Genomic DNA, 27,922 nt, shown 5'->3' with positions numbered 1-27,922 from the left:
CTCTCTCCCTCTCCCCACTGCTCGTACTCTTTCTCTCTCAAGCTCTCTCTCCTCTCAAATAAATAAATAAAATCTTAAAAAACAAACAAACAAATCTAAGTTTAAGCATTTAAAAAAGTGAAATGTATTATTCCCAAACCTGTAGAGGAGGAAAATGGGATCAAAACATTCAATAGGGGCACCTGGGTGGCTCAGTTGGTTGAGCGGCTCAGGTCATGATCCCGGACTTCCAGGATCGAGCCCCACATCAGGCTCCCAGCTCCTTGGGGAGTCTGCTTCTCCCTCTGACCTTCTGCTCTCTCGTGCTCTCTATCACTCATTCTCTCTCAAATAAATAAATAAAATCCTTAAAAAAAAAAAAAAAAGCAAACAAAAAAACATTCAATAGGACCAGTGGAATGAAGAAAAGGACAAACAAGAGAGAAAAGAAATCAGAACAGTAAATAAAATAGAGCTCAGAATAAGATGGTAGAAACAAAGGCAAATATATCAGTATGCAAAAAAATAAACCAAAATAAAACAAAAACTAAACTCGTGTTTGCCAATAAAAAGCCAGAGTTCTTCAAATTAGATAAAAAGTAAAAATGAAGATACATATTTACAAGAACCATTCCATGATATAGAATGATTAAAAACAATTAGTTGGAAAAAGAGATTCTAGGGAACTACCAAGCAAAAGATAGTTTCTGTAACAATGCTGATATTATTTAAAGTTGACCTTATGGTTAAAAAAAAACATTATGAATAAGGAAAGTAATTACATAATTAAAGGACCAATGTGTCAATAAGATACATCAGATCAAAGTATATAAAACAAAGACTGAAGTATATATAACACAGTATATATACAAAGTATATATAATGCAGATCAAAGTATATAAAACAAAAGCTGACAGAATTGCAAGGAGAATATTTTGTCGAGCAGACAAAATATTAGGAATATAGAACATTTGAATAATATAAATTGTTAAGTTTTTTCCTAGTTAACATATATAGACCCCGAACTGAACAATCAAAGGTCATTCTGTTTTACCAATCAAAACCACAATGAGATACCACCTCACACCAGTCAGAATGGCTAAAATTAAGAAGTCAGGAAATGACAGATGCTGGTGAGGATGCGGAGAAAGGGGAACCCTCCTACACTGTTGGTGGGAATGCAAGCTGGTGCAACCACTCTGGAAAACAGCATGGAGCTTCCTCAAAAAGTTGAAAATAGAGCTACCCTACGACCCAGCAATCGCACTACTGGGTATTTACCCTAAAGATACAAACGCAGTGATCCAAAGGGGCATGTGCACCCAAATGTTTATAGCAGCAATGTCCACAATAGCCAAACTATGGAAAGAACCTAGATGTCCATCAACAGACGAGTGGATAAAGAAGATGTGGTATATATGTACAATGGATTACTATGCAGCCATCTAAAGAAATGAAATCTTGCCATTTGTGACGACGTGGATGGAACCAGAGGGTATTATGCTTAGCGAAATAAGTCAATCGAAGAAAGATAATTATCATATGATCTCCCCAATATGAGGAAGTGGAGATGCAACGTGGGGGGTTTGGAGGGTAGGAAAAGAATAAATGAAACAAGATGGGATTGGGAGTGAGACAAACCATAAGAGACTCTTAATCTCACAAAACAAACTGAGGGTTGCTGGGGGGAGGGGGATCAGGAGAGGGTGATGGGGTTATGGACATTGGGGAGGGTGTGTGCTATGGTGAGTGCTATGAAGTGTGTAAACCTGGCAATTCACAGAGCTGTACCCCTGGGGCTAATAATACATTATATGTTTATAAAAAATAAAATTACCAAAAAAAGTCATTCTGCTCAACCCCACTGAAAATTTACCAAAACTATGAATTAGATCATGAAGAAAGCTCAATAAGTAACAATAACCACAACTAATGATCACAATGCAGTGAAATTAAAATCAATAGTTTCTAATTATTTAAAAACTAAGAAACAAAATTCCCATCACTACCACCAAAACCCCCACCCAGTATCAACACACACACACACACTTCTAAATAATTCAAGGATCAAAGAAATCTTAATGGAAATCAAAAATATTTGGAAGTGAATCATAATGAAGTACTTGATAAGAAAACTTGGTTGGTCCAGGGTTCTACGCTCACCTTTCATTTCTGTAAGTATTTAAAAACACATTCATTTGAATGTCACATCCATTAATCTCACCATCTAAAGCTCCTGGTAGTAGATTCTATAACTTCAAGATTTCAAACTCATCCAGGGGATTCCTCGTCAGCTGGGTAAAGGGAACTTCTATGTAAAACAGCTTAACATTTGTATCTGTCAGACATCCTGGAATCTCAGAGACTCAGGACCACTTTGCCCCAGATTGACCACAAAGGTAACAATGAATTGAAAACTGAATCCCAGATCTGTATAATATACCTGTGGTTTTGAATTCTCAAAAAGGTCCCCACACCACCAAGTGCCTAGACCCAGACAGGAAAAAAACAAAAAACAAAAACAAACAAACAAAACCCACAAAAAAAAACCACAAAAGAAACAGTCTTGTTATATTTCTTTGCTAGTGAATGGATTTTTTTGTTGTTGTTTGATGTTCGAATCTTCCCAGCCCTCTGAGCCACAGGAGGTATTTTTAAACTGACCAAATTATTTAATGTCTCTGAGCGTCAGTTTCCCCTCCTGTCTACTTAAGAACATAATGTTTATCCTTTAAGATCATTGGCAGCATAATAAATACACTCAACCAACAGTTATGGATATTATCTTATTTATCTTACTATCACCCTATGATTAAAGTGGATTTTATCAGACATTATAGATATGACAATTACTAGACCATATATATATAACTTTTATTATCTATATAACTGTTATACGTTTACAAACTTTGATCCGTTGTATAGAAGTAATCACATTTAAAGATTATTTCTTATTTATAGAAAATTACAATAATATACACTCTCCCATATATCCATATGATTAGACAAAGGAAAAGTAAACACACTGGTAGTGAACCCAGTAGTCTCAGTGTGAGACGTGGGGTCAGGAGGCCAGGGTTCTAGTCTTGTTTCTGTCATTCCAAGAAAGTCATAGCTTCTCTGGGCTGAATTTCCAGAACATAAAAATTAAAGGGAGGATTTCAATTATCACAAAGATCCTCTGTATTGTTAACGATCTCTGATTTTGTGTCTGCTCCATGTTTCTTGATGATTTATTCGGACAGTCCTAAATTATGTTTCATGAACTCTCAGCCTTCTGGTGTTTGTGACAAGATGATCTGATCACAACATGACGAGCTTGGAAAGAGATTTAGTTTCTATTTTATTTTTATCCAAGAGAAGTGAGAAAGGAAAAAAGAGGAAGACAAGCAACTCAGCAGTTAAACAGGAAAATGATAACCATACACCCTGTATTTTGGAGTTTCTTTCTGCTGTTAGAAATTGTTTCACAGAGACCCTTTCCTTCAATCTCAAAGAATTAAAAGAGATGCAGGGAGCGGCGACGAACTGAGGTACAGGCAAGGATGACACACGCTAAGATGGCGTGGCTTTACTCCATGGTTACCACCAGCTACCACCAGCTAGTCTCATCTGCCTCCTACTGAAGGGATCTCCTAGGAGGAATTCCCACCAGAAGCAATGTCCTCAATGGAGGCCATCCTTGTAAATGGAGAAAATGACAGGATAGTTTGCTACCTGAAACTTAACAGTTATCTACTGGATATGTTTCCACCACCCATAGGATCATCGGCTACCAAGGCCTCAATGACCCTTTTCCATGACCATAACCCACCTGAATCTTGTTACCCTCACCAGCCTCCACGGGCATGTGATTTTATTCTCTGTTCTCATTCCCCCATTGGGGTAGGAGAATTCCCACAGCATTCTGAAAGTTGCTGCAGACCACATGCACCCACGGTAACTGTAGAGAACACCGGAAGAGGCTTTCAGGAAGAACAATGATACCAAACCCTAACAAGAACCTATTGAACGTCTAAACAGCTGGAACACTTGGCTACCTATGACAATAATAAAGCACTTTCACCACCAAAAAAATAAAGCCAAGAGATCACATAATATTTCTGGGTCTGAAATTATCATCCATGCTCTATACTCACTTTCTGGCAGCCTTGTTCTACTTCCACTGTTCCCGAGGGTTGGGTCTGAGATTTCATCTTACAGATGTAGTCAAGAGGCCGCTCACAGGCCCGATCTGCCCAGTAACCATCCTGTGGAAACCAAAGAGAAAAAAAATAGTGATTATCAGATGTTTGACTCTGAGGCGGTTTTCTTGTAATTGAGCCTCAGGAAAGAAAAACAAAGGTTGTTAAGAGAAAAATGGCATCTCTGAAACGAAAGGTAAATTGACATTTTATAAGCCAACAGCAAATTTGGTTCTGGCTACAAAGATGTGAAAGAGATTGAAGCTCCCCAATACGTTTTTATATTTTAACTATCCCTGCCACTGTGTAGAGGGATCTAGAGAGAAACTAAAAAAGCTTGTAAGCCTTTAAGTGGTGGTGTCAAAAGGTCTACATGCAGCCTCTTCTGTTGACTTTTCAAGTTAACCAAGTACATAGAAAGCCATCCAGAAAATTCCCTCACCCAACACACCAAACTTGAAAACACACCTGAAACCAGTCATCTCTCCTCCCTTTTCCAATTCATATCAATGAGTATCCTCTTGGGTCTAAGGCTCTACCCCCCACTCTGCTTCAGACGGCACCTACTCTGCCTTCCTTAGAGACCTCATGTCAAAACGGCCTCTCTTGTCCTTCACAAAACTCCTAACCACCTTGAAAAATGGTTTCTATATCGTCTGCCTCTGATTCCTCATTTCTCACTCAGTTACAACCCACTGCTATCTGGTACTCAACCTTCAGCCAGAGTAATATTTCTAAATTGAAAAATTGGTCTTGCCACTCCTGGACAAAGGCATATTTTCTCCACCTCAGCAGTTGCTAGCGTTCTTACCTACCCTTCCACCTCTAACTCTGGGCTTTCGGCCATATTGTCCTTCAGTTCTTTACCAGAATGATGCTTTCTGGTTTCCTCCACACGTCGGCCTACCCTTTCAATAGTTAACACTTACTTTTTTCTTAAGCTTTCAATTAATCACAATGAAAACAACCCTATGACGAAACAGAAGCTAATAACTACTGAACATTAGGTTTGGGTCAGTCATTGTACTTGTTATATGCATTAACCCATTCAATCCTTACACCCACCATTAAGCTGGGTATAGTTATTATGCCCATCTTATAAATGTGAAAATAAGCCATGCATCAAAACCCAGACTCTCAACTACCATGTTCATTACCCATTAGCAAAAGATAATTTGATGATATTCTTCAGTCACTCAAGTCATATATAGGATATAGACACAATTTTTTCATATGTGACATCTCCATGTAACCTAAAAGAACATATGTAACCCTCCAAATACAGACTGCGGATTGTGGAACCCAGAATAGACCTAAGTACATCAACTCAGAGCAACCAGTCAAAATGGAACCAAAGCTCTCATTTGCTCAGTCAAGCTCTATGTATTGCCCTTTAGAACTCAGCACAAGAACAGTATGAATAACCATGAAAATGGTTAATTTTGTCCTTGAACTGGAAGTTTCTCTCTGTTGATTTTCTAGTCCTCTTGAAAATTTGACTTTGCTAAACAATTGAAATATAGATAGATCACCTAGACTAATACCAGTTTAAATGATGATGTGTAGTGAGTGAGGCAGGAAGAAAAATGCTCTCTGGCTTTTGCTAGACATCAGCAAATAAAGTTGCCTTACCTTGCCTTTCATTACAACGCAGTCTTCCTGCCTATTGTTTTCATGGCTTGGTTCCCCACGGAGCCATTTAGTAAATGTGACAGGGGTCCCATCACTCCACTCAAAATACATTTGAATCTTGATGTCATTTAAGCCAATCCATAACTCATCATTTGGCTCTAAACAGGAAGAAAGACACAAAAGTAATGTACATATGTTTTCTTTCCAAAAATCGGGAGGTTATCAGGAAGAGAAGGCCCCCTGCTTTATTAACAAAAGTTCTACTCCCTTAATATTATAACGGATAAAAGACCATCCTCTTGAGTGTTAATCTGAAATGTCAGCTACATTTTACATTGTCAATATTAGTTTAATTGCACAACGTATTATTTACATTGTGAATGCAACTTTATTCTTTTTTTTTTTTTAAGATTTTATTTATTTATTTGACAGACAGAGATCACAAGCAGGCAGAGAGGCAGGCAGAGAGAGAGAGGAGGAAGCAGGCTCCCCGCCGAGCAGAGAGCCCAATTCGGGGCTCGATCCCAGGACTTTGAGATCATGACCTGAGCCGAAGGCAGAGGCTTTAACCCACTGAGCCACCCAGGTGCCCCACAACTTTATTCTTTTATTGTGGGTGTATAATATACCTCCTGGCAGTTGGTAAAAGGAGTCTGAAGTTGGTTCTTCATTATCCCCTATCTTGTGAAGCTCCTTTTTTGTTATAAATAACTTTCCGTAACAACTGCACTCACAGTGTTAGAAATATGATAGCTAACTTATCTATTACTCTATTTGACGATTATTAAATCTCATGAATGTTTTAAAGTATTATTAAAAACCACTTCTATTTTATTACTGTGTTGTGATTAACAACATTCTAGTCGTTTCTGTTAAAACTCAATATCTGCTTGGACAACTGAAAAAATAAAATAAAATTTTAAAAAACTCACACAAAAAAACTCAATATCTGTAATAGGAGTGAGAACATACATAAACTGAGGGTTTGAACTGTCTCTCCTGACATTTGGGACTTATTTACAAGTACAAAAATATAAATGAATCTGTAACCATTTTCACCAGAAAATACCAGAAAAACTCAAATAACAAATAAAAGTTAAAACAAAAACAACCAGGTACAGATATAAAATGTAATCATTTTTTGTCTTATTCTATGAAGATTACTGACCTTACCTGAAGTTAGAATTCTAAAAATTCTAAGTATTTTAACTAATAGGACAAAATTTAAGGCCTAAGTTTTCATGGCTAGGAACATATATATTTGCAAATTCAAAAAATGAAAGAATACACAATTCAATATCTATTTAATTTGTACTATTGGAAATTTCATCATGAATGACTGATTTATGTTCTTTAAATGTAAAAATAAAACTACTTGTCAAAGGATTCTAAAGATGATGTTGTAGTAGAAAATGAGAAAAATGCCACACTATATAGGAATTTCCCTAAATGGTTTCATCTCTTCCTCCTAAAAGTTGTCACTTAACTTTGCTTTTGGAGAAGTCCCTGATTGGCTCATTGCCAGCCCCAACAGATGTTTCCAGTGCCATGAGGCATGAATGACATTGCCAGGATGATCCCCTTTTCCTTTCACTTAATATGGCAGATTATGATCTTTTGGGCAGCAAATACAGGCTTCAAAATGACCTCACGTGTCCTTCCAGGATTTAGGTTCTAGACTAATAAAAACCTAAACCCTCAGGTCCCACAATTAAAATAAAGTATTAAGAGTTCCATGGGGTGCCTGGGTGGCTCAGTTGTTAAGCCTCTGCCTTCGGCTCAGGTCATGATCCCAGGGTCCTGGGATCAAGCCCCGCATCAGGCTCTCTGCTCAGTGGGCAGCCTACGTCCCCCTCTCTCTGTCTCTGGCCTGCCTCTCTGCCTACTTGTGATCTCTGTCTGTCAAATAAATAAATAAAATCTGGAAAAAAAAAGTTCCCTATAAATATGTTTTTCACTAAATTGTGCACCTCCATCTAGTTTTGTAATTCCTAAGCACAAGCTAGACTCTATAAAAATATATAATACACGAGTATAAAAAGTTGTTAGCTCAATTGTTATGAGTCGGTTAGGGAAGCTGTCTTACTTGAAGTAGTAATAACTTACATGTGTAAGTCCAAATTTCTCCACTGTATTTCCACAATTAATATAAAAATATTTTTAAAAGATACTATCTCAACTACCTAAAAAGTTTTTCTAGGCTTTTGATTTAGAAACAATAATTTTATAATTTTTTTTAACTTTAGCAACATTATTTTCATTGTTTTAAATAAATAAGCTTTATCAATAATCAAAAAAGGGAATATTTCCCTAGTGAAAATTTATTAATTCTTAAGTTGAACTTTAAAGCAATCTTTGCCAGAGGTGGTTCAAGATGGCTGCATAAGAAGACCCTGAACTAACCCTACAACAAATCTGTAGCTACATATGGAACAATTCCCTCTGAAAGGAACCTGAGACTGAGCTGAACAACTGCTCTTCAACAAAGGATAAAAAGGCCATGCTGAGATGGGTAGCAGAAGCAGAGACCTAGTATGGCTAAAAACCCTACCAGGGTGTAGTGACCCAGCATCAGGAGGGGTCTTATAAACGTGGACCTCCTTCCCAGAAAGTGAGGGGTTTGTTTCTCACTTCAGGCACCCCAACTATTGGGATGTGAATTATAGATGAGTCCCCAAAATATCTAGTTTTGAAAACCAATGGGGCTTAAATCCAAGAGAACCAAAGGGCTTAGGGAATAGAGATTCTACTCTTAAAGATCTGATATACAAACTCACTCACCCCAAGACCCAGGGCAAAAGCAGCAGTTTGGAAAGACCCTAGACCATATGCAATTGAGAATCATTTGCTAATCTTAAAAATTCTGCCAGGGGTGCCTGGGTGGCTCAGTGGGTTAAGCATCTGCCTTTGGCTCAGGTCATGGTCTCAGGGTCCTGGGATCGAGCCCCACATCGGACTCTCTGCTCAGCAGAGATCCTGCTTCCCCCTCTCTCTCTGCCTGCCTCTCTGCCTACTTGTGATCTCTCTCTCTGTTAAAAAAAAAAAAAAAATCTGTCAGAGGGGCAAAAGTCTACTGGAACTATCTCCAGAGAAAACTGAAAAAAGGCACCATTTTTGCATTCTTGCTCTAGTTTGCTAGTGGCAGCACTAGTGGGCACTATTTTTGCACTATCAATCTAACCAGCTAGTGCCTACCCCACTACACTGATGCTGAAGCCCTGCCTGAGGCAGGTGAGGGCCCCACCCCCCATGCCACTACTGCAGCCTCCATAAACAGCAGGCAGCACTTCACCTCTCCACAGCTCTTCCAAGCACAGCCTACACAAGGGATGCCCCTTGAGTCCTGGGCTTCGGTAAGGGGGGACTATGTTCCGGGCCCCATTAGGTTTGAAACAATTGGAGAAACAATTTAAGAAACAGCTAATGACTACTGCAAAGTTAAATGGTAAAGATCATTTCTCACAAAGGGACTCCATTATAAGACTGAGACAGACAGCTGTTTCACCCGACACATGGAATCAAACACATAGAGTTAGATAAAATGAGGAAAAAGAGGAATATGTTCCAAACAAACAAACAAAAAAATCCAAGATAAAAATCCCAGAAAAAAAAACTTAAGGAAATGGAGATAAGTAATTTACATGTAGAGAACATTCCACCCCCAAACAGCTGAATATACATTCTTCTGAAGTACACAAGGAATATTCCCCAAGATAGGTCATATGCTAGGCCACAAAATAAGTCTCAATAAATCTAAGAAGGCTGAAATCGTATCAAGCTTCTTTTTCAAACACAGTGGTATGAAACCAGAAATCAACTACAAAAAGAAAACTGGAAAAATAACAAATAAGTCGAGATTTTAAAGTATGTTACTAAAAAAATAAATAAATAAATAAAGTATGCTACTGTACAACCAATAAGTCACTGAAGAAATCGAAGAAATCAAAAAATACCTTTAGAAAAATGAAATATAAAAAAACATATCAAAATCCATCTGATTCAGCAAAAACATTCAAGAGGGAAGTTCATAGCAATATAGGCTTAAGATTCTCTCTCTCAGGATGCCTGGGTGACTCAGTCGGTTAAGCATCTGCCTTCATCTTGGTTCATGATCCCAGGATCCTGGGATTGAGTCCCACATCGGGCTCCCTGCTCAGAGGGGAGCCTGCTTCTCCCTCTCCCTTTGCTGTTCCCGTTGCTTGTGCTCTCTCCCTCTCCCTCTCTCTCTCTGACAAATAAATAAATAAAAACTTAAAAAAAAAAGACACTCTCTCTCTCCCTCTGCCCCTCCTCCATTCACACTTGCTCTCTCTCTCTCTAAAATAAAAATAAAATAAATCATATTATCATCTCAATACAGAAAAAACAATTGACAAAATCAGTATCTATTTATGATAAAATCAGTCAATTGGGAATAGATACCTTATGTACCTTATGTACCTTATAGATACCTTATGTACCTTAACATAATAAAGGCCATATACAGTGAGTCCACAACTAACATACTCAATGCTGAAAAGCTGGAAGCTTTTCCCTTAAGAATAGGAAAAAGGCAAAGGTGACCACATTTGCCATTTTTACTCAACATAATATTGCAAGTCCTAGCCAGAACTTAGGAAGGAATAAGAAATAAAAGGAACTTAAGTTAGAAAGGAAGAAATAAAATTATCACTATTTGCAATAACATGATTTTATAGACAACCCTAAAGAATCCACCAAAAAAAATGTTAAAATTAATAAACAAATTCAATAAAGTCACATGATACAAAATCAATATATAAAACTGCTTTCTTTTTATATACTACAATGACTATAAGAAAGAGAAATTAAGAAAACAATCCCATTTTCAACTGCATCAAAAAGAATAAAATACCTAGGAATAATTTAACCAAGAAGGTAAAAGACCTCTATACTGAAAATTATAAGACTTGATGAAAGAAATTGAAGAAGACACAAAAAAAGAGATAGATAGTCCATGCTCATGGATTGGAGAATTAATGTCATAAAAGTGTCCCTGTTACCCAAAGCAATATACAGATTCAATGTAATCCCTATCAAAATATCAATGGCATTTTTCACAGAAATAGAACAAATTTAAAATTTGTATGGAACCACTAAAGATCCCAAATAGCCAAAGTAATCTTGAGAAATAACAAAGCTGAAGGTATCACACTCCCAGATTTCAAACTATATCACAAAGCCAAAATAATCAAAATAGCATGGTATCTGCATAAAAGCAGACACAGAACAATTGAACAGAATAGACAGCCCAGAAATAAACCCACACATATATAGTCAATTAATTTATAACAAAGATGGTAAGCATACAATGAGGAAAGGACACTCTCTTCAGGAAATGATGTTAGGAAAACTGGAAGCCACTTAACAACAACACTTACCTTACACTATACACACAAATTAATTCAAAATAAAGACTTAAATATAGGTCTGGAAGCCATAAAACTCTGAGAAGAAATATAAGCAGTAAGCTCCTTGACATTGTTCTTGGCAGTATGTTTTGAGATATGACTCTAAAGGCAATGGCAACAAAAGCAAAAGTAAACAAAAGACTACATCAACCTAAAAAACTTCTGCATAGCAAAGGAAAGCATCAACAAAATGAGAAGACAACCTACTAAATGGAAGAAGATATTTGCAAATCATATATTCATTAAGGGTTTATATCTAAACTATGTAAAGAATTCATACAGTTCAGTAACAATAACAAAAAAATCTGATTTAAAAATAGGCAGAGGATCTGAATAGACATTTTTCCAGAGAGTACATCCATATGGCTAAAAGACACATGAAAAGATGCTCAAAACCACCAATCAGGGAAATACAAATCAAAACCATAATGAGATATTACTTAACACCTGCCAGAATGACTATTATCAAAAGGACAAGAAATAACAAGTGTTGGCAGCAACATGGAAAAAAGGGAACCCTCCTGTGTGGTTGGTAGGAGCAGAAATTGGTGTCACCACCTTGGAAAACAGTATGGAGGTTCCTCAATGAATTAAAAATAGAACTACCATATGATACAGTGATTCCACTTCTGGGCATTTATCCAAAGGAAAAAAAAACACTAACTAAAAAGCCATATGCGCCCTCAATGTTCATTGCAACATTATCTACAATAGCCAAGATACAGAAACGGCCTAAGTGTCTATCAATGGATGAATAAATGAAGAAGATACTTCACATAGATATTCCAATCTGTACACACACACACACACACACACACACACATACACAAGGATAGTATAAAGCCATAAAAAAGGATAAAATCTTTCCATTTGCAATGACATGGATGGACCTTGAGGACATGATGCTCAGTGAACTAAGACAGAGGTACAAATACCATTTAATCTCACTTATATGTGAAATCTAAAAAGCAAAACAAACAAACAGACAAAACTCATAGATAGAATAGATTTGTGGTTGCCAGACTTAAAGGAGAGGGGGGGTGTTAAGGTGAGATAGGTGAGGGGATCAAGAGGTAGAAACTTCAGGGGCACCTGGGTGGCTCAGTCAGTTAAGTGTTAGGTCACAATCTCAGGGTCCTGGGATTAAGCCCTGTGATGGGCTCCCCACTCAGCAGGGAGTCTGCTTATCCTTCTGCCCCTCCCCCAATCGTTTTGTTTTTCCCTCTCTCTCAAATAAATAAATAAAATCTTTTTTAAAAAATGAAGTACAAACTTCCAGTGATAAAATTAATAAGTCGAGGAGATGTAATGCGCAGCGTGGTGACCGTAGTCAATATTGGTAGCTAGGTATATTGTGGTGATCATTTCGCAGTTGTGGAATCATTACATTATATACCTGAAACTAACAAAATCTATGTCAATTATACTTCAATAAATAAAGGCTACCTTTGTCAGCCAACTTCCCTATATAACCAGAGCAATAAACATACCAGCTTTTCCTATTACTATATCATGTTATAGAAAGTAAAGAAAATTTTGCACTTTGGCACTACAGCCCCTTAACTAATCTGGTCTCCAGTGATTCATTTGCAAACTTTTATTACCTGCTGTAAGCATTGTGACTTGTATGCCATGATATTATTCAGACACATCAGTCCTGCTTACATTATTACCGTCTGGTCTAATTCTCCAGAATGGGTAAGCAGAGAATATCAAGAAATTGTTTACAGGCTGCCGCAGGCTATTATCAGGGTCTATTAAACCGAGGGAAGTACACAGAGGAGAAAGAATCCCATTTGGCACGGGTGTTAGATGTCCTGGTGTTTTGGGGTCTTTGCAACTGCTCTCTGCGACTAGGCTGCTAATTCCCGTCTATTTGTCAACTGTATTTTTCTTCTCCCCTCCCCCGCCAACCCTGACTCCTATCAATTTTCAGGCAATAAACGTCAGGAAGCCGTCCCCACCATCGCCACCATCCATTTCCTCTTGTTTTGCTGGCTGGAAATGAACAGCTGCGGCTAGTCAGCAGGCTCGGGGGGAAGCAGAAAATGATCATCATTTAACCAGCAGGTACCCCTGCTTGCCAGTTAGCGTTCTGTTCCTCCTCGCCTGCCTCTTCAGGAGTTGTTCCTAGCTCATTTTCCCTGGTTTTGTTTTGGGGGGTTTTTTGTTTTGTTTTGTTTTGCTTTGCTTTGCTTTGTTCTGTTTTTGATAGAACTGATTTTTGAAAACTTTACGAAATTTTGTTCAGTACATTTTCTTTAGAATCTTTACATACCTAAAATTGAGGCATACATTTCTTTAAAAGTTTGAGGCCAACACCTAACTACCCCAATAAACTATCCTGTTTCTTCCACTGCTCAACACCGTAGCAGCGGTACCTAGGTTAATCAAGAAAACAAAGTCCAGAGTATGAAATGGTTCATTTAGAGACGTTTCTGGTGAGAGAAAATATGGCATTAAGAAAGAAAATACATACGCACCAATATTTCTAATAAATGGAGTATTATTGACAAATCTAAGGTAGACTGCTCTGAATGCAGATTATATAGAGAAAAATAATATTTTTAAAACTGTCAATTGATTGCATATTTAAAGAAAAATAAGTCAAATCATCTCGGATAAAAATTCTTTAAATTTCGGGGTGCCTGGGTGGGTCAGTCAGTTCAGTGTTCAACTTATGATTTCAGCTCAGGTCATCATCTCAAGAGTTCTGGGATCAAGCTGCGCATTGGGCTCCATGCTTAGTGAAGAATCTGTTTGGGATTCTCTCTCTCCCTCTGCGCCCCCCCCCCCCGCCACACCTCATGCTCACTCTCTCTCTCTCTCTCTCTCTTTCTCAAATAAATAAATAAAATATTTTTTAAATTCTTTAAATTTCTAAACAATTTTTACTTTTTATACATAATTAATATTTATTGTATGCAGTAAATAATCTCATTAATTTTAAGTTATTAAATTAAAATTATTAAATCATAACATTTGTGATTAAGTGGACAATGATCAAATTCCAGAGATGGATGGAGAGTTGGGGAGAGGGAAGTGTATTACTGTTGTAGGTTTCTCACCATATCCCAGCTGGGAGATGATAAAGTCAAATTCCTCAATGCTGTGGATGCTAGCTAGATCGCCACCTTCCTTCCGGCATGCAGTCAAGGCATCTCTTTGGATTTTCTTCTCCTCTCTGTGAATCTTGTAGCAGTGACCTGCGTATGGCCACCACTGACTTGGACAGTTAGTGGGCACATCGCTTTCTAGAGAAAAAAAGAGTTTTAAAAATTATAACAAAATTTTCTATCATTTGATATACAAAACAATTCATAGTAAACATTTAAAGGCAATATTTATTTTTCTTTTTTGGCATGCATATCCACAAAAGATACACTAGGTGTGGGCAGAAGAGCCACCAAAAACCCACAGAAACTACCAGAGCATGAGCTGGCCACCTGTGCCTTCGCATGGCCTCTGGCTTGCTCCTGCAAGACAGCGTATGATACTGTGGTGAGCGAAGGGATTTAGATTCAGAAGTCTTTTGAATTTGCCACAGGTCATGTGATCTTGGGCAAGTCACATGACAGGACCCAAAGGATCCATATATGTAAAAATGTTTCACTAATATTGATAGCAATACTAATAGGAAGTTACTTATCCTCACTGTGTTCTTCCGGACTAGAAACCATTTGAGATAATGTTACTATAAATTACAAACACCACAATAATTATTATTAAGTCAATGAGTAATAGTGGCCAACATCCTAATTATTGCTACTAAGAGTTAGCGTTAAATCTCAAATTGTGATTTCACGTTGCAAAAATGAACTGTAATAATAATGAGCTGGTGAAAGGGAAAGGAAAGATATTTGAGGGCAGAAACTCAGGTTTTCCACCCTTGTATGCCCTAGGACTGGCACGGGGGTTGGCACATGGCTGGTGTAATGAACGTAGGTTGAAAAAATATATTGGGTACGCAACAGCTTATCATTACCATTTATAGATATTCTTTCAAACTGCAAGTTAGCAATGCACCTTGCTTAAAGAGGGACTCCATAACCAAATGAATGTTAATTTATACATGTTTGGTAGTGAACGTTCTCAGCATGCTACCTAAGCAAATGCTCAGTATGGTAAATGTGTGTTATTCATTTAACGAATCCTTTAAAGCCCTTTTCCCTTATAGACCAGGACTGTCTGCCACATGTTTGAGTCCCGGATTCTGTTTACCGGAGTCATGTAAGTAAACAGTCACCCATGATGACCAAGCACTGCATTATTATCACAGAAAACATGCACGTGCTTAAAAAATTCCAGCCCCTCAATACAGTTTAGATAGTCTACACTGCTACGTTATGTTAAAAAAAAAAAAAAAAAAAAAAAAATTACTTTAACTCTGGAGCCCTCTGGTGGGATATTTTGATCTTGCTACCTGGGATGCTGAAAAGAATGTCAGTAAGTGCTGAGGCCTTCAAAAACTGAACCGGTGACCTTTAAAAATATCTTAAAACATGAAGACAGCCAAGGAAAAGGGGCAGCCAGAAAAGATCTTTCGTTCCTGTGGAGCAAAACTGTCTAACAGAGATACGATGTAAGTCATGAATGAGAATCACATACGGGGTTTTAAATTTGCTGGCAGCTGTGTTAAATAAAAGTAAAAAGAAACAGGTGCATTTAATTTTAATAATTTACTTTATTTAACCCAGTATACCCCAAATATTATCATTTCAACATGTAATCAATAAAAAAGAAGTCACGAGATATTTTTACTCGTTCGTGTGGGAAGTCTTGGAAAGGCCGTATGCATTTTATACCCTTTGAGCACATTTCAGGTCAGACTAGCCCTACTTCGTGATCTCAGTGGCCACTCGTGGTTGTGTGGTCATGTGACAGTGTGGTTCTAGGATCCCAGGAATTATGGCAAATGGGGTAGCCCTGCAGGGACCAACAGGGTACAAGGTAGAACACTTGCCCCAGGGAGCCACCAGTCATGTGTACTGCATAATTTTAACTCTCACAGGATTTTCCTCTGTGGTTTATTTGAGTTTATAGATAAGACAGAATGATTCATCCAGGAAATACAGAGAAATTCAAAACCCCATGTCAAGTGAAGGTTAGCAAGGGAAATGAGGTGGGGCATAGTAGAGAAATGAGGCTAATTTATGGAATGCTTGACAGTATGAACATATTTTCACAGGCAAAACAGGTATTAATATTTCCTGTTACAGATGAGGAACCCAAAACTGGGAGTTAAGTAACAAGGCTAAGTTCCAGAATTCTGCTTTCTGTACCAGGGAAGCTATAAAAAAAGCATTCTCATCTCCCCCTACATGGTAATTCCAAATCTTCTAAAGGAGAATTGTATGACTTTTTCTAAGGAGAAAGAATTATACTTTTTCTCCTATGGGAGGAATAGAGAAGATGAAGTACAAAATGATTTAGGTCTCCCAGACACATGTTTACAGTCATAATATCATCAAACCCAAGAACCAGGACCATTGTCTGTACCCACTGGAGATCGTGACCATTTCTGTCTCTATTAAAATTGCAAATACAGACCTGTACCCCTGGGGCAAATAATACATTATATGTTCATAAAAATATTTTAAAAATTGCAAATACACCTACTCTTTGGTCTGGCAACTCCACTTTTGGGAATGATCACACACATGAAATGACATGTGTATAAAATTATTCACTGTAGGATTGTTGGTAAAAATAAAAAATCAGAAGAAAATTGAAGGTCCATTAATAGGTGACTGGCCAAAAATATACATGGTCTCTCTCTAATGTCTATTGTGAGTCACAAAAATAAACCAAAAAGCTATTTTTGTACCATATGGAAAGATGTCCACATTTTTTATCTGAAAAAGGTGAATAAGATATGTATTGTGTGCTGTCATTTGTATAAAGCAGAAAGAAATAATCATAAACATATTTGTTTATATATTTATAGACTAACCAGATAAGGATCAACACCCAGAAACAGTTATTTATCAGGGACGAGAACTACGTGTTAGAGGTTAAGAGGTAGAAGGAAAATACTATTATTTTCTATCAGTTTGTAAATTTTGATTTTCCAACCATGTCAATCATATTTTAAAGTCAACTTTTTTTTAACTTTAGAAGTCAAGGAGAGAAGTCAAGAAGACCATACTGTCAGATTTCTCAAGCAGAATACACACGTACATACATACATCCCTCTAAAGTATTAAGTGTCTCTCCAAAAACAGCTGATAGTGAAAAAAATGTGGGTTGTCTGCTTTTTGTCAATTTGAAAAAAGGGTGCATTCTTGCATTAGTAACTTAATTCTTCTATAAAATTATAAAAGAGAGCATAATTGACTTCTTTCCCCAGAATCTAGCCAATATATAAAATTCAGTTGGTATTTTTTGGATGTTTTATCCCATTTCTGTAAAGACCTCCACTGAAGACGCTAAACTTACAGCACGAGAGCCCAGATAAATCCTTAAATAGCCAGAATATAATAAAAACATCCTTTGCAGATATTTATTTCCTAGTTTGGATTCCTGTTTTGTCACATGTGCAAGTTTTATATATCCTCTGAATATCCTCTTCCTCATCGAGAATGTGTGAATAATAATGCCTTGCTCGTAGGGCTGCTATGAGGCTAGAATTCTTATTTATGTTCTTTCAAAGGCTTTGTACATGCCTGAACACCACAGCACACTCAGGAAATGTTAGTGACCGTTACGAGTAACCAACAAAAAGAAATTCCGTAGGACTATGACAAAGTTTACTCCATAAATTATCAACAAAACCTGTCATTTCCTACAGTTATGCTTGTCTATAATTTTCTTCTTCCAATTATAATATCTTCGACACTTCAGACCAAACAGATCACTTACCAGAGGGAATCACAAAAGAATTCAAACTTGTGTTGCCCTTTTTACAAATATAGCCTAGTCTCTGAACACATTCCAGATTTTCCCATTTAGCATTTTTCCCAGGATTTAGTGACACACAGCTTTTTCCAGGTTCTGTTGATGGACTTCCTTTGGGGAAAAGGAAAAATCAAAGTGGGATTATTATGGTAGTGCAAACAGTTAGCCACCACAACCTCACAGCTTCATCCTTGGGATTTAACTGGATCCCATTCTGTCTCTGGCTTCACATTCACCAATAAATCTTTACTGACTGCAGTGCAAAAGATATGTTGAGTATCTATTTCTTTTCTTATCGTTGGGTCATTCTAGTGTCTAAAATGTTGATTATACAAGTTTACTTCTTTGAAGTAACTCATTTCACAATATTGACAATAAAGCTAGACTTTATAATCCTGAACAATCTTCACATTGGGGTTTGTTCTGTATAATCTAGAGGTAACTAACAAAATGCAAAACACACAATGTTCTAAACCAACCATATTAAACACTGTAAATACCTACCAAAAATTTATGTAAGGCTAACTATGAGGAGCAAACTAGAGAATTTCTGAACATGAGAAAACTTTCTCCAACTAGAGAGAGGAGATGGAAAAGGAAGACAGCAAAGAGGAGAAAGACTAGGGAAGGGGAGCTTGAGAAGGAACAGGACTTAGGAAACACTGATAAAGTCCACCCCAAACCCAGACTCTTCCTCAAGATTTTCAACCCAGACTACAGAAGATTTTTAACCACTAACCCTTCATCCCATATCTTCCTGAAAATTGATAAAAGAACCAGATAAAGTCAACTTTGGGAATGCAATGGATATACTGATGCCCACATTTCTCATGCCTTTTCACTACTTAATACAGGATTTTAAAACCAGTGTTCTGAAAACTAGCGCCATCTCTCACCTGAAGACAGGGTGATGAGCCACCTTTTGTTAATGACTCTGTTCTGTGACCTCTGACATGTATATAACTTGGACCTGGACCTCACTTTGCCTTCCTGCTAGATGGGAACCATATCTCCTGCTCCATAAAGCTTTTGTCAACATTTTTTGAAAGTTTTGGAAGAGCGTACAGTGAAAAACATTGTTAGTGATAAGGACTTAAATATATCAATTAGTTGTCTTTAAATGGCTACCATAGATATAGATTTGAGTTCACACTTCTCCGGCATTTGTGTAAAATATCCCCACCTTAAATGTGAATGTATTTTAATAGATGTATTTCTTGGTAAGTACACAATTGAATGCTTAATCAAATATTTCATGCAATAACAGCTTCTAATATTCCACAAGGTTTCTGAATTTAGTTTGAAGAAACTCTCCAGAGAGTTTCAGATTATTTCAGAAGGTGATTTAACCTTGTGCCTCTTATTTCTCAGGAACTTGGTTTAATAACGGAGGACATTTCTTTTCTTTTCTTTTCTCATCAATATTCCAATTTCCTTCCTCATTTTCACTGCAGTTAGCCCCCCCAATTTTCTCACTGAACCCTTAGAATGCAAGTGGTTAAGTATCACAATAATTATTCCAAAATTGCATAATAAACAAAGTGACTTGCCAAACATGCAATAACTCAGCAGCAAAAAATAAACTCTAGTTCCTTAAAAAAAACATTATTATTTAATGATCTGATTGAGCCCAACTGGCATTCTCTAATTTAATTTGACTGAGTGGGCAGACAAATCAAATCCTCACCCACGAGAAAGACATCTTATATTCCTCTACCGTAATGTTTAGTTCCCATATTGTAGAGGAAAACAAAGCTGACTCTAGTGACAGCCCTGTTACTATGCACTGAAGGAATGCATTGGATGTGGAATTTCATAGTAAAAGTGCATCAGTTTAAACCAAATATATCCTCTAAAATTTCCCTTTTGTGTTTGGCATCTATTCTGAGCTAGCTAGCTAGCTAGCTTGCTTCTTTCTTATTTTCAAAGTTTTCATTTTCTTTAAATACCATAAATTAGTACTATAGAAGAGAATTTAGTTTCCTAAGCCCAATGCAAAAAACATTCGGTGGCTTTTAAGAAAGAAATCTGACCATATGAAGAAACACTATGTCAGTATTTTCTCATAGCAGAATTAGTAAATGAAAATGTGACCTATCCTTTTCCACACCCATGCAGACATTAGTAATCATTAATTATTATACTCTTTGCTAATAAACCAACATTAGTATGGGGTGGGGTTGGAAGAGGGGGTGGGGAGTTCTGAATCACACTCCATAGAGCATCTCAAGCACAAAAGTGCTAATGAATTATTACGCTAGCATGGAATATTATCATCTATGTCTGAAATACCATTTTAATCCAACTCTATTAGATTAACAACAAAAGAAAATGATGTTAAGCTCCTTATAACAATGACAGAAATATCACAAATATCTCAGGGCTCAAGACAATGAGAAATTGTCCAGCCCCAAATAATTCATATTCACTTAAATTCACAGTATGTGTGTGTGTAAATGTAAATAAATACATATACAATCTTTGAATATACTATATAGCATTATATAGTATATATATATATATCTCATAAGTATAAATTTCATATATAAGCACTTTCAACTGGAACATTGTAGAATTTGAAAATCTGATTTTGAATATAATAGCTAGCAAATCAAGGATATTCAGAGAATGTGTACTTTAACAGAGTCCTGTATTGATTTGTGTCATAACTCTGCCAGACCAAATCTCTAACCCGGGAAGCAGGTATAACTTCACGGTTTTATGATATGCAAGTCTAGTTGGCAGATTTCCAAGGTATGTGAGAAATAGACTATATTTGGTAAAGTCTCCCAATTCTTTTCTTGGAGCTCCCCATGTGAGATGATGAAGATCACTTTGGTGTCCAGATGTATTTATCCACAGACAAGCCGGACCCTACCTGGTAACCAGTTCAAATACCGGAATGGACTGCCGCTGTTCCACTGCCATCCAGTGTTGAAACTCAGGCTGTTAAGTCCAATCCAGAGTCCCGAGGTCAAGGGACTGGTTAATCCTATGGAACAAAAGCAAAACCAAACAACAAACAAAAAAACAAAACTGACATTTGGAAAAGACAATGGAATTGAATTCAGAATTAAGTGCTTGGATCAAAATGTATTAGAGAGAAGTAATAAAAAAAACAATGCCTAACATTTCTCCTCAGATTCTCCTAAAGTAAGTACAACTACTACCTCCCTTGGCAGATAAAGAAACAGAAAAACAAAGAAAGCCCGAGTAAGAATCTTAGCGAGCTCTAGTAAGATTCTTGCTAACTTCTAACCCAGATATGACCAGGCTTCGACCCTATCATCTTGGAATACTCCTATCGGATAGTATGAGTGTGCTTTTAATTTGGATAAGACTCTATCAACAAAAAATAATTTTACTTCATTTTGGAGTACAAATAAGATTTTTTTTTAAAGATTTTGTTAATCTATTTGATAGTCCACGAACGAGCAGCAGGAGGGACAAGCAGACTCCTTGATGAGCCCAGAGCCCTCCATGGGCTCCAACTCACGACCCTGAGACCATGACCTGAGCAGAAATAAAGAGTCAGACGCTTAACCAACTGAGCCACCCAGGTGCCCCTATAGTACAAATAAGATTTATTATTAAAAAAAAAAAAAACCCAAACAAATAAGATTTATTATGAAAAAAATTCCAAGTTTTCTATCATAAAATGTTTAATGAACATTTCAATCTATCATTCTCATAAGTTATTACCTAAACTTGTAGAACATAATCTATGAATTTAATCTCATGACATTTTTTAAAAATCAATTTTTCTTTTTATTAATATTTTGCTTAAAGTCTAAGTGAAATTCTTTGGCTAACATGAACAATACTTTGTTTAGGCACTTCATAAATCATAATTACAATATTTCAAACTCTGTGCAGTTGGGGGGGGTGGTTTGGTGGAGGTTGATGTAGAATAAAAAACAAGCCACACGGACATCAGCCCTGTGGTGTCAAACACTCTGATTTGTTACCTACCCACACTTCTAAAAAACAGATTCTCTGTTCTCTCTACCCTGTTTTTAGTTGATTAAAGAGGACCACAGTGGGGAGGGAAAAGTGAATGGGAAGGAATCAGATAGGGAGACAAACCATGATAGACTCTGGACTCTGGGAACCAAATTGAGGGTTACAGAAGGATGGGGGTGGAGGGATGGGGTAACAGAGTGATGGGTATTAAGGAGGGCACATGTGGTGACGAGCACTGGGTGTTATATGAATCGTTGAACACTACATCAACAGCTAATGTTGTACTATATACTGGCTAGTTGAACATAATTTAAAAAAGGGGGGATGCATAAAAAGCAAAACTATCCTTTGTCTTAAGTAAAATGCCAAACTTAAGTTGGTATTCTTGTCAATGCGAGAATTACCACTTACTCTACTCAGAGTACTGTATGTGTCCATTTAATCCCACAAACTATGATAGGTGTCTCGTGACACCAAAGCCCAGACTCTACAGTTCTCATGTAACCAACTGAGCTATCTCAAAGTCACTAACATTTTCCCCAATTTCTCATTAGCTCACATATGCATATATTCATGTCACCAATTCAAATGAATGGAGGTCACAGTGACTCAGTGCCAAATAACCAGATCTCACATTTATTGCATCCACTTCCATTAAAGGGCAGGTGATGGTCTTAGAGGTCATGGGGCCTGAATGTTACACTCCGTACATTCAGAATCTGGAAGCAAGGCACTCACAAAGCGCGGTCCAAATACCCACTTGAGAATGTTGATTAGGTTGATATTGATTAGGTAGGTTGATGCTTAATAAACTGAACTGAATTCGATACTGGAATTACTTACTGAAAAGTAAACCCTATTGTGTGATTTCTTTAAACAAAGTAATAAAATAATGATGGGATGAAATTAAATACTGCAATGTAAAAATCAGTGAAAATTAATTCAGATCTGCTCATTTTTATCAGATATTCTAGAAAAATTGTTTGAGTTAGCACAGTTCTTTACAGACAGGTGCTTTATGTACCTTGGGAGGGATCTAGTCCAATCTCTTCATTTTACAGAGGAAAAAATTAAAGACAGAGAGATTAAGAAACATGGGGAGAGGCAGAGGATTAGCAGATCAGGTTCAATGTGGTTTTTCCAGTGGATTCAATCCCAGTTTAAATTAATTTTGCCTGTGAGTTATTACTATAATATGCTTTCTAGATAACTTTAAATATTATAGCACTTTTAAATAAACAACAATGAACCAGACAACTATTTCTGATACGTGTCATTCCTCTCCAAACAAAAGCCCATGCCAGAACTCACTCCTAACACTTGTGAAGACTCAGCTTTGGGTTCTCCAAAGTTGGAATCTTAAAAAAATAGAAATGTTTATTGTAAACTCTACCAAGGAGATGAGATTATCAAAAGGATAAGCCTTTGTATTTCTATAGTCTTAAATCTCTGGGATGAGCATCACCAAGTATGACTGCATTTATTTAAAATAATAATAATAATGTGATAAAATGCATTCATATGAAATTAATTTTATAATTATTTATCTTATCAGTGGTCACCTTTTATTTTTTACATATAGTTATTAAAACTATTTGAGTACTATACTATTTAGTCACTTTAGGATAAATTAAAGAAATCAACTAAAAAGTTCTGTCTTATTTATGTAATAGGTAACTTATGATGTGTCAAGTGGAAATACTTGTCTACTACTCTGTGCCTTAGAAATGTCATTCTGGGATCAGTGTCACACTGACACTACATTTTATGTTAGTAATTACTCCATTAAATACTATTGAACACTGAATGACTTTTTTCATAAATTACTTAAAGTTGTAGTCACCTGACTAATAATCTCTGTACGTAGAGAGGGGTATACTAGAGACAATGATGCTGAAAGTAGCATTTCACAAATGCTTAATATAGTTATTCCCCCAAATCAAATACTCTTGTATTTTTAAAAATTTGTTCATTAAGAAAATAAGCATTTATAAGTTTTCAAACTATAAATAATTCACTGACTATAGAAAGAATTGATGTAGATTTTTTCTGATTGCTGAAATTACTGTGTTTAGCATAACAGAGCAAAGCAGATAGCTTCTTAAAGGAATTATCTGTCCTCTGACATCCCTCATCTACTCTAGGTACTTGTAGGCTTATTTTGAAGAATTGAATTAATAAATACTTTTCAAACCAGGGCCTAACACATAATCTGTGCCCAATAAAAATGAGCTATTATTATTATTACTATTACTACTACTACTACTCTATGTTGAATCAGGTTGGCAAAAAGTATGATTAGAAACAAAATTCAAGTTTTGTGTTAAATAAATCCTCACTTAGAGCAAATGAGCACCATCCACAAATTTCTTTCTCTAATGTGCTTTTGCAATGTCATAGAGATACCAAGGGTTGTTATTTTTTTTTTTTTAGCATTATAACACAAAATACAAATTTCACAGGCTGAACTTTTTAATTCTTGCTTTTTCTGCATGTATTGTCTGAAACGGTTATGTACCCACTTTCAAACCTAGTAATAACAGAAGATATACTTGGGTCCAATGTTGCCCTTTGCTTTCATCTCTTCCGCATTGTGGTCCAATTCATTGTCCAGCCAACATCAAAAACAATCACGGTAGCAAGCCAGCTTTCACTTCCCGCATCTTATTTCAGTTCTGTAAATCCTAATCCTGCACATAATGTAGTTATAACTCTGATTTAGGAATTGAGGATTAAATAGCTTCCCAACATTTTGGGGGTAGAAACAGAAGTGAGGATGATGCAAAGAACGTGAATGATGTAAGAAGTCGCCGCTGGGCAGACACTAACCCCTGCAGACCAGAGGGAATCAGAGTGTGGGTTTAGACTAAGTTCACCAGCGCAAGGAGTGGCTCACAACTAAATTAAAGTTCTCTTTAGTGCTTTGGGGACCACCAGATCCTCACCTATTTCGTGAGTGTGACCCAGGCCATCAGACAGTGCTCAGTTCCAATCTAACTATTTTCTGAACAGAAGGAATTAGGGAAGTTTCTAGCTTCTCCCTGTTATTTCTTCTGTAAAGTGGAGACAATAGTATTCACTTAGGAGGTTGGTGTGAGCTTTAGAAATAAAGCCCAGGGGCGCCTGGGTGGCTCAGTGGGTTAAGCCTCTGCCTTCAGCTCAGGTCATGGTCTCAGGGTCCTGGGATCGAGAACCGCATCAGGCTTTCTGCTCAGCGGGGAACCTGCTTCCCCTACTCTCTCTGCCTCTTTGCCTACTTGTGATCTCTCTCTCCCTGTCAAATAAGTAAATAAATAAATAAATAAAATCTTAAAAAGAAAGAAAGAAAGAAAACCCAGTGTCTGATACACAGCAGGGTCCTGGGATCGAGACCCACATTGGGCTCTCTGCTCAGTGGGGAGCCTGCTTCCCCTACTCTCTCTGCCTCTCTGTCTACTTGTGATCTCTCTCTCCCTGTCAAATAAATAAATAAATAAATAAAATCTTAAAAAAAAGAAAGAAAGAAAACCCAGTGTCTGATACACAGCAGCTGATCAATAAATGACAGCTAAATGGAACTGAGTCATAAAAATGGTTTACATCTTTTTATAAAAAAAGAATATTTACACTGTTCACAATCCTCACATAGAATAAATCTTACTTTAAAAAGATAACTATTTATGGGCATATTTTTTGTATTTTAGTGGCATATTTCCCCAAAGAAGGTAGATCACAATCCTTTACTCACACCATTATTTTCTAGATTCTTCCCCCACTACATCCCAATAAATCCTGAAAGTCATGAACATCTTCCCTCCAAAAACCAAACCTCTGCTTCACTTTATGAATTCCCCCGTAGGCTTTTTTCCCCCTAATGCATGATATTTTTGACTTAAAGAAAATCAGGAAATACCGCAGATCTCATTAATGAAATCATTCTTATCCAGATTTCAGTTAAAATTTGCTGACTAAAATTCCAGAGGCTTGGATAAGTTTCAAATGAGTATCTGAAATGAACTCAGCCTCAGAATCTCTCAGGGCTTGTTTGCGCTCTTGAGGGACACAATGATAACACGGCTGATTAGGGAAGCATTTCCTGCAGTCCCAGCTAGAGCTTCTGTCCTGCCCACATCACCCCTTTCTTCTAGGTAGCTGCCGAAGGTTGGTAAAAAGTAACCTGGGTTCTCTCCTGTGGCTTCCAGAAAGCCAGGAAACAAGAAACTTGGAAAGTCTGGAAGAGTCAACTTGGAAACTTGGAAAGAGTCAAGATAATACAACCCACTAATAGATTCCTTTAAAAAAAAAAAAAAAGCCAATTGAAACCATTTCAACTTTTTTTTTTTTTAGTTTTAATTTTAATACATTACCCTCTGCTCATCACCATAAATGCCCTCCTTGACCCCCATCACCTACTTCCCCTCACCCTCAATCCTCCTTCCCTCTGGTGACCAGCAGTGTGTTCTCTATACTTAAAGTCTGTTTCTTGGTTTGTCTCTCCCTCTCTCTCTCTCTCTGTCTTTTCTCTTTGCCCTTTGCTCGTTTGTTTTGTTTCTTAGACTCCACATCTGGGTGAAATCCTATGGTATTCGTCTTCCTCTAACTGACTTAGAAATCACTTCAACTTTCATAGAACTTTCTCGCACTCATGCCAGCACGCCCAGAAAACACCTGGGTAGTCTTAAGTCATCTTTTCTCTTCCTTGATCATCTATAGGAATTTAGTTTTATCTCTTTCTATGATTTCCATCCTTATTTTTAGACATGGTTATAAATATTAATCACTCTGATACTATGCCCCAATACTAGCGGCCCCGTAGACCAACGCAAAACAGAATAATTGAGCAGACTTGAGGCATAATTCCCTCTCTGAGTGTGTGAATACACGGTGAGGTCAGAGGGCTCGTCTTCTGTCAGTCTCGGTAATAATGATGGAAAGAAAATGGCTAACTGCTGCCTCTACTGAGAGGAGACAATAAGTAAATATTAAAGATTTCATTACAGTGAAGCAGTTCATGCTTTAGTCCTTAGGAAGAGAGGAAGAGTAGAAAAATGCGTTTCGCAAGGTTGTGCTAAATAAATGTGTTTACTCCTTTCTCCAAAAAAAAAAAAAAAAAAGAATGCAATAAACACCTGAAAATTCAATTAAAAGTAATTAAAAATTCAAATAAAAATAATAACTTACAGGAGAAAGATGGTCCCGTTAATGAAGAGTATCACCCAGAAAGAGAAAAGAAGGCCAAGGTGGGGACACGCTCTATCCCTCATATTGGTTCACATACTCTCCCCTTTAACAGACGAAGTCACTGAGGCCTAGAAGCTGAGACCCAGGCAGTGGGGCTCCAGACCTGACTCTCTTTACTCCTGCACTCTGCTGCCTGGGGGCTAGTGAGTTGGAATGCGTAGGCATGGCTGACGCAGCGGACACTAACGTGGGGGTCCCTCAACCACTTATCCCAGAGTCACCTGGACGGTTAACAATCTGCAGCTTCCTGGGCCCCAGGAAGGGGGTCACATCCACCAATCCAGCATCTCTGGAGTCTGTGCCCACGCACCTTCATCTTAACAAAGTTCAACGGTGATTAATAGGCACCTTCACGTTGAAGGACCAGGGCACTTACTGTCTTCTTGCCATAAACTGACCACCTCGCCACACACGAGGATGACTTTCTATATAATCCCTTTTATTGTGTTCCACCATCATTTGCCAGTCAGCAAACATTCTTTGAGACTCTTCCGGAAGGTTCCGTGTGAGTCTCCTTGGGGATTGGGGAGCCATATATACTCATAAGACATTCCTGATTTTCAGCCACTTGCCCCTACAATCCATTCTCCACACAGCCTTCAGTTTCCTTTCTTCATG

The 27,922-nt window shown here is 37.3% G+C and overlaps 1 protein-coding gene across 1 annotated transcript in view; it reads right to left on the bottom strand.

Moving 5' to 3' along the window:
- MRC1 (mannose receptor C-type 1) overlaps positions 1–27,922 on the bottom strand; it is a 106,854-nt gene that overhangs the window by 56,546 nt on the left and 22,386 nt on the right. The window contains exons 5-9 of the mRNA XM_080812401.1: positions 21,000–21,113; positions 18,086–18,232; positions 14,293–14,478; positions 5,796–5,953; positions 4,119–4,229 (exon numbers count right to left, since the gene is read on the bottom strand). Coding sequence (XP_080668527.1) covers positions 4,119–4,229; positions 5,796–5,953; positions 14,293–14,478; positions 18,086–18,232; positions 21,000–21,113 — 716 coding nt within the window. The remainder of the gene's footprint in view (positions 1–4,118; positions 4,230–5,795; positions 5,954–14,292; positions 14,479–18,085; positions 18,233–20,999; positions 21,114–27,922) is intronic.

Source organism: Martes martes, assembly GCF_963455335.1.
Source record: "Martes martes genome assembly, chromosome: 8".
Taxonomy (NCBI): Eukaryota; Metazoa; Chordata; class Mammalia; order Carnivora; family Mustelidae; genus Martes; species Martes martes.
Note: the sequence above shows the minus strand (reverse complement) of the source record. Positions and strands in the feature narration are given on the sequence as shown.